The sequence below is a fragment of the Carcharodon carcharias genome, chromosome 20 (assembly GCF_017639515.1).
Source record: "Carcharodon carcharias isolate sCarCar2 chromosome 20, sCarCar2.pri, whole genome shotgun sequence".
In the NCBI taxonomy this organism is placed as follows: domain Eukaryota; kingdom Metazoa; phylum Chordata; class Chondrichthyes; order Lamniformes; family Lamnidae; genus Carcharodon; species Carcharodon carcharias.
Window position 1 is genome coordinate 359,740 of NC_054486.1, and position 12,060 is coordinate 371,799.

At 44.2% G+C, this 12,060-nt stretch overlaps 1 protein-coding gene across 4 annotated transcripts in view; it reads left to right on the top strand.

The window, feature by feature from the left end:
- Positions 1-12,060, top strand: part of LOC121292490 (NACHT, LRR and PYD domains-containing protein 3-like) — a 64,853-nt gene that overhangs the window by 41,938 nt on the left and 10,855 nt on the right. For all 4 annotated transcript variants that reach the window (XM_041214499.1, XM_041214500.1, XM_041214501.1 and 1 more), the window contains one exon: positions 2,791-2,955. In XM_041214499.1, the coding sequence (XP_041070433.1) occupies positions 2,791-2,955 (165 nt within the window). The remainder of the gene's footprint in view (positions 1-2,790; positions 2,956-12,060) is intronic.

Sequence of the window (12,060 nt, forward strand, 5' to 3'; positions counted from 1 at the left end):
TAAGGATTAGATTTCAGGATACTTGGAAGTGCATGGTAAAATCGGGCAAAGTCAGCATGGGGAGGTCATGCCTGACAAATCTGTTAGAATTCTTTGAGGAGGTAACGAGTAGGTTAGACAATGGAGAGCCAATGGATGTTTTCTACTTGGACTTCCAGAAGGCCTTTGACAAGGTGCAGCACAGGAGGCTGCTCAGTAAGATAAGAGCCCATGGTGTTAGAGGCAAGGTACTAGCAGGGATAGAATATTGGCTGTCTGGCAGGAGGCAGAGAGTGGGGATAAGGGGGTCCTTCTCAGGATGGTGGCCGGTGACTAGTGGAGTTCCGCAGGGGTCAGTGTTGGGACCACAACTTTTCACTTTATACATTAATGATCTTGATGAAGGAACTGAGGGCATCCTGGCTAAGTTTGATGATGATACAAAGATAGGTGAAGGGACAGGTAGTATCGAGGAGGCAGGGAGGCTGCAGAAGGATTTGGACAGATTAGGAGAATGGGCAAACAAGTGACAGATGGAATAGAACGTGGGGAAGTGTGAGGTCATGCACTTTGGTACGAAGAGTAGAGGTATAGACTACATTCTAAATGGGGAATGAATTCAGAAATCTGGAGTGCAAAGGGACTTGGGAGTCCTGGTCCAGGATTCTCTTAAGGTTAACTTGCAGATTGAGTCGGTAGTTAGGAAGGGAAATGCAATGTTGGCATTTATTTCGAGCAGACTAGAATATAAAAACAGGCATATGCTGCTGAGGCTTTGTAAGGCTCTTGTCAGTCCACCAATAGAATATTGTGAGCAATTTTGGGCTCTGTATCTCAGGAAGGATGTGCTGGCCCTGGAGAGGGTCCAGAGGAACGATCCCAGGAATAAAAGGCTTAACATATGAGGAACGTTTGAGGACCCTGGCACTCTACTCGATGGAGTTTAGAATGATGAGGGGGATTCTGATTGAAACTTACAGAATACTGAAAGACCTGGATAGAGTGGACGTGGTGAAGAGCTTTCCATTAGTAGGAGAGACTAGGACCCGAAGGCACAGCCTCAGAGTAAAGGGAAGAAGACCTTTTAGAAAAGAGATGAGGAGAAACTCATTTAGCCAGAGAGTGGTGAATCTATGGAATTCATTGCCACAGAAGGCTGTGGAGGCCAGATCATTGAGTGTATTTAAGACCGAGATAGATAGGTTCTTGATTGGTAAGGGGTTCAAAGGTTACGGGGAGAAGGCGGGAGAAAGGGGTTGAGAAACTTATCAGCCATGATTGAATGGCGGAGCAGACTCGATGGGCCGAATGGCCTAATTTCTGCTCCTATGTCTTATGGTCTTATTTTGAGCACTGTTACTCATATTAGCTTCGGACAGCCAATGCTGCTGGCTGGGCATTGCCAGTGGCTGGGTGGGCAAAAGCTTTTGACCAAGTTCACGTTTATCCTTAGTCACAAATAAAGCTGTGAGGCTAACACTGTGCACTGACCTCACAGCCATTATCTTTCTCCCCACCACAAACTGTAGTCCTTTACCATCCTCCCCCCATGTCCACACACAAGTTTAAGGTGTGGACTCCCGTGATTTGTTTTGTAACTCTTTCGAGTATAAACCTGTTTCCATCTGTTTCAGATGAAGTTACATCGTTTCATAGTTTGCCATTGTGAGATTTGAGCTCTTGATCTTGGGGTTACAAACCCAGTACCATAACCACTTGGCTATTTAGGCCAAGCGTGGTTTGTTTTGTACCCTCACCAGTTTTGTCACGTTAATAATCGGTGCATTTCCATGTTGCAATCCCCCAATTTACTGTCACTTAAAACCAGTGCAGACGCTGCTTTTCCCAGTTCTAATGTAAACCCATCAAACTGAGACATGAAGCTGTCCTGAATGTTTCCCTTGTCGGGTGCACGATCGGGGAGCCTGGGAGCGGGTGTGAAATGCGCTTCTGCCCGATCAGCCCCGCGACCATGATCTTACGCTGCTTGGCCAATGGAGAGGCAGCCAGTGTGAAGCGGAGCCGGGGAAAGGCTCAGCACTGCCGCTGGGGGAGGGAAGAGGGCGGCACCGACCTCACTGTAAGTGCTGGTGAGCGCTTCCAGTCAGCTCCCTGAAGGCAGACAGATGCCTCCGAGAGCTGCAGACCTCCAAATAATAAAACAAAGCACAAAAGGTGCTGCCAAACTGTCCCTGCAGCACAATCAAGCTCCTGAAAGCAGCTCTCACACAAAACACACACAGCCAGATATTTATTTTTATTATAAATCCTAACGGAGATTCCATCCCTCCCTTGGATGAGGTTTCATCAAGAATGTAAAGGTTTCCTGGCCGATTGGCTGCTCCCCCAACGTCAGGTTGGATGGGCCACGAAAACCCGCTGACAATTGGGACGTGAATGGGTTTAATTTCCCGCCTCATTGTCCGCGGGAACTCTTCAACGTCTGCGCGTGCGCGCCCAGCCCAATATCGCCCGGGTGCGCGATGACGTCAGGACGCTGGTCTGACATCATCATCGCGCGATGCCCCGCCTGCTTGGGTCAGGCACGCGCGCGCCCCCCTGCGGGACTCTGGGCTCTGTTTGTCCCGTCACAGATACTGTCTCCCAGGCTGACTATTTACAGAATATTCCTTTATATTTCACATCCACAGCATCAATTATAGATTGCTGTTATGTTTTGTAGTTGTGTTTCTGGAATGTTTCACACTGTATATTATTATTTTAATCAGTTACGTTCTTTGTAAAGAAACTGGAAATTTATTCTGATTCCTGTTATTTTTTTCTCTCTCGAACCCTCCCCCCACCCCCCAGTCTAGGGTATAACACTCTGACAGATTCTTGTGCTGAAGATCTTGCCTCTGTGTTTAATCACTCACTGACAGATCTGAACCTGGCTGGTAACAAACTGGGAGATTCAGGAGTGAAACGACTGTCTGTAGCTCTGAGGGGATCAGACTGTAAAATACAGAAACTGCAGTAAGTACCAGACAGTGTGAGATTGTGTTTAGAATAACTTCATATTTAACAATATATAGGGACGCGGGAATAAGGGAAGTAAACACGTGGCTAAAGGAGTGGTGCCGGATAGAGGGGTTCCATTTCGTGGGGCACTGGCATCAGTATTGGAAGAGGCGGGATCTGTACCATTGGGATGGTCTCTACCTGAACCAATCTGGGACCAATGTTCTAGCAAAGAGCGTAAATAGGGTGGTCAACAGGACTGTAAACCAAAAAAGTGGGTGGGAGGGCAGGGAAAAATACCAAGAAGTATGAGTAATGGGAAACAAAGCAGCAGGTTAGCGTGTGCGTGTGTTTTCTTTTTTTGGGTGGGGGGGTGCTGGGTGTGGATTCAACTTCATGCAAAATTATGAAAAAAACAACAGAAAGGAGAGCCCAGGAGAGGCTATTAAAGTTTCCAGAACACATAATAGGACAGAGTGTTTGGAAAGGGCTAGGAATCTAACTTCAAGCACATCAGATAAAGGGACAACAATGAGAAAGGGGACGGGAAATACAGGACTGAAGTTGTTGTATCTGAATACACACAGTTTACGAAATAAGGTAAATGAGCTTGTGGCGCAGATTAAAATGGCAAGTATGATGTGGTGGGCATCACAGAGACATGGCTGCAAGGGATCAGGACTGGGAGCTAAATATCCAAGGATATACATGCTATTGAAAAGATAGGCAGGTTGGCAGAGGGGGGTGGGGTTGTTTTGTTAGTAAGAAATGAAATTAAATGGATAGCAAGAAATGACGTAGGGCAGATGATGTAGAATCTGTGTGGGTAAAGTTGAGGAACCACAAAGGTAAAAAAAAAGCATAATGGGAGTTATGTACCGGCCTCTGAGCAGTAGTCAGGATGTGGGGCACAAGCTACACCAGGAGATAGAAAAGGTGTGTAGGAAAGGCAAGGTTACAGTGATCATGGGGGATTTCAACATGCATGTAGACTGGGAAAATCAGGTCGGTGGTGGGTTCCAAGAAAAGGAATTTGTGGAATGTCTACGAGATGGCTTTTTGGAGCAGCTTGTGGTTGAACCCACTAGGGAACAGGCAATTCTAGATTTAGTGATGTGTAATGAGGCAGATTTAATAAGAGAGCTTAAGGTGAAGGAACCCTTAGGAGGAAGTGACCATAATATGATAGAATTTACCCTGCAATTTGAGAGGAAACAGATGGAATCAGATGTAACGATAATACAGTTAAATAAAGGCAACTATAGAGGCATGAGGGAGGAGCTGGCCAGAATTGACTGGGAGATGAGCCTAGCAGGAAAGACAGTGGAACAGCAATGGCAGGAGTTTCTGGAAGTAATTTGGGAGACACAGCAAAAATTCATCCCTAGGAAGAAGAAGCATACTAAAGGGAGGACGAGGCAACCATGGCTGACAAGGGAAGTCAGGGACAGCATAAAAGCTAAAGAGGAAGCATACAATGCGGCGAAGAGCAGTGAGAAACCAGGGGATTGGGAAGCCTACAAAGACCAACAGAGGACAACTAAAAAAGAAATAAGGAGGGAGAAGATTAAATATGAGTAAAGTACCAATAATAAAAAATAAGATTACAAGAGTTTTTGTAGATATATAAAAGATGAGAGAGAGGCAAGCGTGGACATTGGGCCGCTGGAAAATGGCGCTGGAGAAGTAGTAATGGGGAACAAAGAAATGGCAGAGGAACTGAATAGGTACTTTGCTTCAGTCTTCACGGTGGAAGACATGAGTAACATCCCCAAAGTTGAAGAGAGTCAGGGGCAGAGGTGAGTATGGTGGCCATTACCAAGGAGAAGGTGCTAGGAAAACTGAATGGTCTGAAGGTGGATCAATCACCTGGACCAGATGGATTACACCCCAGAGTTCTGAAGGAGATAGCTGAAGAGATAGTAGAGGCATTACTCGTGATCTTTCTGGAATCACTGGAGTCAGGAAGGGTCCCACAGGACTGGAAAATCGCTAATGTAACCGCCACCACCCCCCACCCTGCTTTGTTTAAGAAGGGAATGAGGCAAATCTCGGTCGTTGGTAAGATTTTAGAGTCCATCATTAAGGTTGAGATTTCAGAATACTTGGAAGTGCATGGTAAAATCAGGCAAAGTCAGCATGGGGAGGTCATGCCTGACAAATCTGTTAGAATTCTTTGAGGAGGTAACGAGTAGGTTAGACAATGGAGAGCCAATGGATGTTTTCTACTTGGACTTCCAGAAGGCCTTTGACAAGGTGCAGCACAGGAGGCTGCTCAGTAAGATAAGAGCCCATGGTGTTAGAGGCAAGGTACTAGCAGGGATAGAATATTGGCTGTCTGGCAGGAGGCAGAGAGTGGGGATAAGGGGGTCCTTCTCAGGATGGTGGCTGGTGACTAGTGGAGTTCCTGCAGGGGTCAGTGTTAGGACCACAACTTTTCACTTTATACATTAATGATCTTGATGAAGGAACTGAGGCATCCTGGCTAAGTTTGATGATGATACAAAGATAGGTGAAGGGACAGGTAGTATCGAGGAGGCAGGGAGGCTGCAGAAGGATTTGGACAGATTAGGAGAATGGGCAAACAAGTGACAGATGGAATAGAACGTGGGGAAGTGTGAGGTCATGCACTTTGGTACGAAGAGTAGAGGTATAGACTACATTCTAAATGGGGAATGAATTCAGAAATCTGGAGTGCAAAGGGACTTGGGAGTCCTGGTCCAGGATTCTCTTAAGGTTAACTTGCAGATTGAGTCGGTAGTTAGGAAGGGAAATGCAATGTTGGCATTTATTTTGAGCAGACTAGAATATAAAAACAGGCATATGCTGCTGAGGCTTTGTAAGGCTCTGGTCAGTTCACATTTAGAATATTGTGAGCAATCTTAGGCTCTGTATCTCAGGAAGGATGTGCTGGCCCTGGAGAGGGTCCAGAGGAACGATCCCAGGAATAAAAGGCTTAACATATGAGGAACGTTTGAGGACACTGGCACTCTACTCGATGGAGTTTAGAATGATGAGGGGGATTCTGATTGAAACTTACAGAATACTGAAAGACCTGGATAGAGTGGACGTGGTGAAGAGCTTTCCATTAGTAGGAGAGACTAGGACCCGAAGGCACAGCCTCAGAGTAAAGGGAAGACCTTTTAGAAAAGAGATGAGGAGAAACTCATTTAGCCAGAGAGTGGTGAATCTATGGAATTCATTGCCACAGAAGGCTGTGGAGGCCAGATCATTGAGTGTATTTAAGACCGAGATAGATAGGTTCTTGATTGATAAGGGGTTCAAAGGTTACGGGGAGAAGGCGGGAGAATGGGGTTGAGAAACTTATCAGCCATGATTGAATGGCGGAGCAGACTCGATGGGCCAAATGGCCTAATTTCTGCTCCTATGTCTTATGGTCTTATTTTGAGCACTGTTACTCATATTAGCTTCGGACAGCCAATGCTGCTGGCTGGGCATTGCCAGTGGCTGGGTGGGCAAAAGCTTTTGACCAAGTTCACGTTTATCCTTAGTCACAAATAAAGCTGTGAGGCTAACACTGTGCACTGACCTCACAGCCATTATCTTTCTCCCCACCACAAACTGTAGTCCTTTACCATCCTCCCCCCATGTCCACACACAAGTTTAAGGTGTGGACTCCCGTGATTTGTTTTGTAACTCTTTCGAGTACAAACACGTTTCCATCTGTTTCAGATGAAGTTACATCGTTTCATAGTTTGCCATTGTGAGATTTGAGCTCTTGATCTTGGGGTTACAAACCCAGTACCATAACCACTTGGCAATTTAGGCCAAGCCGTGATTTGTTTTGTACCCTCACCAGTTTTGTCACGTTAATAATCGGTGCATTTCCTTGTTGCAATCCCCCAATTTACTGTCACTTAAAACCAGTGCAGACGCTGCTTTTCCCAGTTCTAATGTAAACCCATCAAACTGAGACATGAAGCTGTCCTGAATGTTTCCCTTGTCGGGTGCACGATCGGGGAGCCTGGGAGCGGGTGTGAAATGCGCTTCTGCCCGATCAGCCCCGCGACCATGATCTTACGCTGCTTGGCCAATGGAGAGGCAGCCAGTGTGAAGCGGAGCCGGGGAAAGGCTCAGCACTGCCGCTGGGGGAGGGAAGAGGGCGGCACCGACCTCACTGTAAGTGCTGGTGAGCGCTTCCAGTCAGCTCCCTGAAGGCAGACAGATGCCTCCGAGAGCTGCAGACCTCCAAATAATAAAACAAAGCACAAAAGATGCTGCCAAACTGTCCCTGCAGCACAATCAAGCTCCTGAAAGCAGCTCTCACACAAAACACACACAGCCAGGTATTTATTTTTATTATAAATCCTAACGGAGATTCCATCCCTCCCTTGGATAAGGTTTCATCAAGAATGTAAAGGTTTCCTGGCCGATTGGCTGCTCCCCCAACGTCAGGTTGGATGGGCCACGAAAACCCGCTGACACTTGGGACGTTAATGGGTTTAATATATTCTCCAAATATTTATATAGGAAATGAATACTGAAGTGTGCATTGGCCTCTTAGATGGTGAGGCTGGGAAATTAATAATGGGAATGAGGAAATGGCAGAAGCGTTGAATAGGTATTTTGTGTCTCTCTTCACTGTAGAAGACAAAAGAAACATCCCAAAAAATAGTTGAAAATCAAGAGGTAAAAAGGAAGGACGCACTTCAAACATCCAGGTTTATTCGGAAAAGCTATTATGGAAACTATTAGAACCACAGGTTCTCAAGTCCCTTGTCTTGATGACTTTCATCATACGGTCTTAAAGGAAGTGGCTGCAGACATAGTAGATGCACTGGTTGTGATCTTTCAAAATTCCCCAGATTCATGGGAGGCCCAGTGGATTGAAAATCACATGGGGTGAATGGATTAGATTTCTTTGAGGAAGTAGCATGAAAATTGGTAAAGGAGAATGTGTAGATTTGGTGCAGTTGGATTTCCAAAAGCAATTTGATCAGGTGTCACATCAAAGATAACAAAGATAACAAGATAAGAATTTGTTATACAGGTGGTAGCATGTTAGTATGTATAGACGCTTGATTAACTCAGCAAACAGAGAGTTGGGGTAAAGGGCCATTTTTGGTTTGGCAAACTGGTACTATTGTAGTGACACAGAGGTCAGTGCTGGGGCCTAAAGTACCTGTGTAAATTACTTGAGTGAAGGAACTGAATGCATGGTAGCTAAATTTGCCGATGGTGCAAAGGTAGGAAAGTAACTTGTAAAGTGGACATAAAGAGTCTATTAAGGGATTTAGATAGGTGAAGTGAATGGGCAAAAAAATGGCAGATGGAGTTTAATGTGAGAAAATGTGAATTTAACCTCTTTGGCTGTAAGAATAGAAAAGTAGTGTCTTACGTGAATGGATAAAGACTGCAGACTGTATGGTGCTGAGGGATCTGGGAGTCCCAGTCTATGGATCGCTAGGCATGCAGTGGAGCAAGTGATTAGGAAGACAATTGGTATGCTGGCGTTCATGTGGATGCTGTGGATAAAGCAGTTTCAATGACTGTCTAGTAAACCGAAGATCCTGAGTGTGAATCTCAGTGGTGTCTTTACCCCCAGCTTCCATTTAAGGCTTTGAAATGTGACGTGTTTACAACAAAAATGCATTCCTTTGATGCACAAAATCCCAGCAATGAACGTGTCCCAACAAAAGAAATCAAGAATTGAATTAGATCAAGGGAAGAGATGTATAAAGTTGCCAGAAAAAGTAAAGCCTGGAAATTGGGAGCATTTTAGAAAACTGCATAGAAATGGATGAAGAAAGAAAAGATAGAATATGAGAGTAAACTAGCAAGAAACACAAAGACTGATTGTAAATGCTTCTGTAGGTATGTAAAAAGGAAAGTATTAGTAAAAATAAATGTGGATCCATTTCAAGCAAAGTCAGGAAAAATTACAATGTGGAATAAGGAAATGGCAGAGAAATTAAACAAATACTTTGTGTCTGTCTTCACAGAGCAAAATACTAAAAATCGATCAGAAATAAAGGAGAATCAGGGACTAATGTAAACGAGGAACTGCAAGATATGAATATTTGTTTAAAAAAGTATTAGAGAAATTATTGGGACCTAAAGTAGATAAATTCCCTGACCCGGATGATCTACATCCCAGAGTGTTGAAGGAAGTGGCTGCAGAGATAGGAGATGCGTTGGTGATCATATTTCAAAATTCTGTAGCCTCTGGAATGGTTCCTGCAGATTGGAAGGTGGAAGATATAACCCTGTTGTTTAAGAAAAGAGGGAGAGTAAACTGGGAACTAGAGATCTGTTAGCCTGACATAAGGAGGAAGGAAAATGCTAGATTTTGCAATAAAGGATGTGATAATAGAACACTTAGAAAATAATGGTAGGATTGGGCAGATTCAACATGGATTTATGAAAGGGAAATCATGTGTAACATACCTGTTGGGGATTTTTGAGGATGCAGTCAGTAGAATAGATAAGGGGAGACCCGTGGATGTGGTACAGTGAGATAGGGCAAGGATCACAGTCACAGCTATTCACAATGTATATCAATGATTTGGACATGGGGATTAAATGTAATATTTAGAAGTTTGCAGGTGACAGGAAATTAGGTGGAAGTGTGAGTTGTGAGGAGGATGCAAAGTAGCTTCAAGGGGATCTGGAGAGGATAAGAGAGTGGCCAAAAATTTGGCAGATGGAATATAATATGGAGGAATGTGATGTTATCCACATTGGCAGGAAATAACAAATACAGACCATTTGTTAAATGGTAAGAGACTGGGAAGTGTTGATCTTCAAAGGTATTTCAGTGTCCTTGATCAGGAGTCACTTAAAGCTAACATGCAGATACAGCAAACAGTTAAAAAGGTAAATGGTATGTTGGCTTTTATTACAAGTGGATTTGAGTTTAGGAGTAAAGATGTCTCACCGCCTTGGTGAGATGGTGACAGGAGCATTCTATACAGTTTTTGTCTTCTTACCTAAGGAAAGATGTACTTGTCTTAGACTGAGTGCGATGAAGTTTCCACTAAAATAATTCCTGGAGCAATGCGTGCTGAGGAGAAATTAAATAGAGTGGGCCTCTGTTCTCTGGAGTTTAGAAGAATGAGAGGTGATCTCATTCAGGCATACAAAATTCTTACAGGGATTGACAGTGTAGATGCAGGTAGGAGGTTGCCCCAGGCTGGGGGTGTCTAGAACCAGGGGATACAGTCTCAGAATAAGGGGCAGGCCATTTAGGACTGAGATATGGAGGAATTTCTTTACTTAGAGCGTGGTGAATCTTTTGAATTCACAGCCCCAGAGGAGGGTCAGTCATTTAGTATGTTCAAGACAGATTTATAGATTTCTACACATTGAAAGCATCATGGAACATGTGGTTAACACAAGTAAATGTTGTTGAAGTGGAAGATGAACCATGATCTCAGTGAATGGCAGAGCGGACTCGAAGGGCTGAATAGCTGGTTCCTACTCCTATTTCATATGTTTTTATTGCAAGGGGAATGCATTGTAAAAGTAGAGAAGTTTTGCTGCAGCTATACAGGGCCTTAGTCAGACAGCATCTGGAGTAAACTATACAGGTTTGGTCTATTTACTCAAGAAAGGGTATAATTGCATTAGAACCAGTTCAGAGAAGATTCACTCGACTGATTGCTGGGGTGAAGGGGTTTATTTTATGATGAGAAGTTAAGCAGATTGGGCCTATACCCGTTGGTGTTCAGGAGGCTGAGAGGTGATCTTTTTGAACATATAAGATCCTGAGGAGACTTGACAGGGTGAACGCTGAAAGGATCTTTCCTCTTGTGGGTGGAGAACTTAGGGACACTGTTTAAAAAATAGCGGTCTCCCATTTAATACTGAGATGAGAAGAAATTTAGTTAGTCTATGGAATTCTCTTCCCAAGAGGTGAATGGAGGCTGGGTCACTGAATATATTCAAGGCTGAGTTAAGGTAGATTTTTGATTGACGAGAGAAATGAGGGTTACTGCAGACCGACAGGAAAGCGGAGTTCAGGCCAGAATCAGATCAGCCAGAATCAGATCAGCCAGAATCAGATCAGCCAGAATCAGATCAGCCAGAATCAGATCAGCCAGAATCAGATCAGCCAGAATCAGATCAGCCATCATCTTATCAAATGACGGAGAATTCTTGAGGGGCTGAATGGCCTACTCCTGCTCCTAGTTATTCTGTTCATATTCCAACACGTTCTTCAGACTACAATCTGTGCCCAGTGATGGATAGAGAAGCATTATGTTTTGTGGACCCCAGAGGCTCTCCTGTGCCATTCATTAGAAACATAGAAAAATAGAAAAGTTACAGCACAGAAGGAGGCCATTCGGCCTATCTTGTCCATGCCAGGCTGAGGACACCCAAGTGTCCATTCTAATCCCACCTTCCTGCACCCGGCCCATAGCCCTGCAGCTTACAACACTTTAGGTGCAGATCCAGGTACTTTTTCAAAGAGTTTAAATTTTCTGCCGCTACCACCAACTTGGGCAGCGAATTCCAGACTTCCACTACCCTCTGCGTAAAAATTTTCTTCCTCATGCCCCCCCCCTACACTTTCTGCCACTTCTCTTGAATCTATGCCCCCTGGTTTTAGAATTCTCCATGAAGGGAAACAATTTTATCCTTTCCACTCTATCTATTCCCCTCAAAATTTTGTACATTTCAATCAAGTCACCTCTCATCCTTCTTTGTTCTAAGGAAAATAACCTCAATTTATCCAACCTCTCCTCATAGCTGCACTTTTCTAATCCTGTCAATGTTCCTGTAAACCTCCTCTGCACTCTCTCCAGAGCTATTACGTCCTTCCTGTAATGTGGTGACCAGAATCGCACACAATACTCCAGTTGTGGCCTCACCAGTGTTTATTCAATTCCAATATTATATCTTTGCTTTTATATTCTATTCCTCAACCAATGGAGGAGAACATTCTATATGCCTTCTTTACAACCTTGTCTACTTGAACTGCTTCCTTCAGGGACCTGTGTACTTGTACGCCAATATCTCTCACTTCATCTACCCACCTTAGTATATTCCCATTTATTATGTGATCCCTGTAACTGTTTGACCTTCCTAAATGTATGACCTAACACTTCTCTATGTTAAAATCCATCTGCCACTTTACCACCCACTCCACCAACCCAT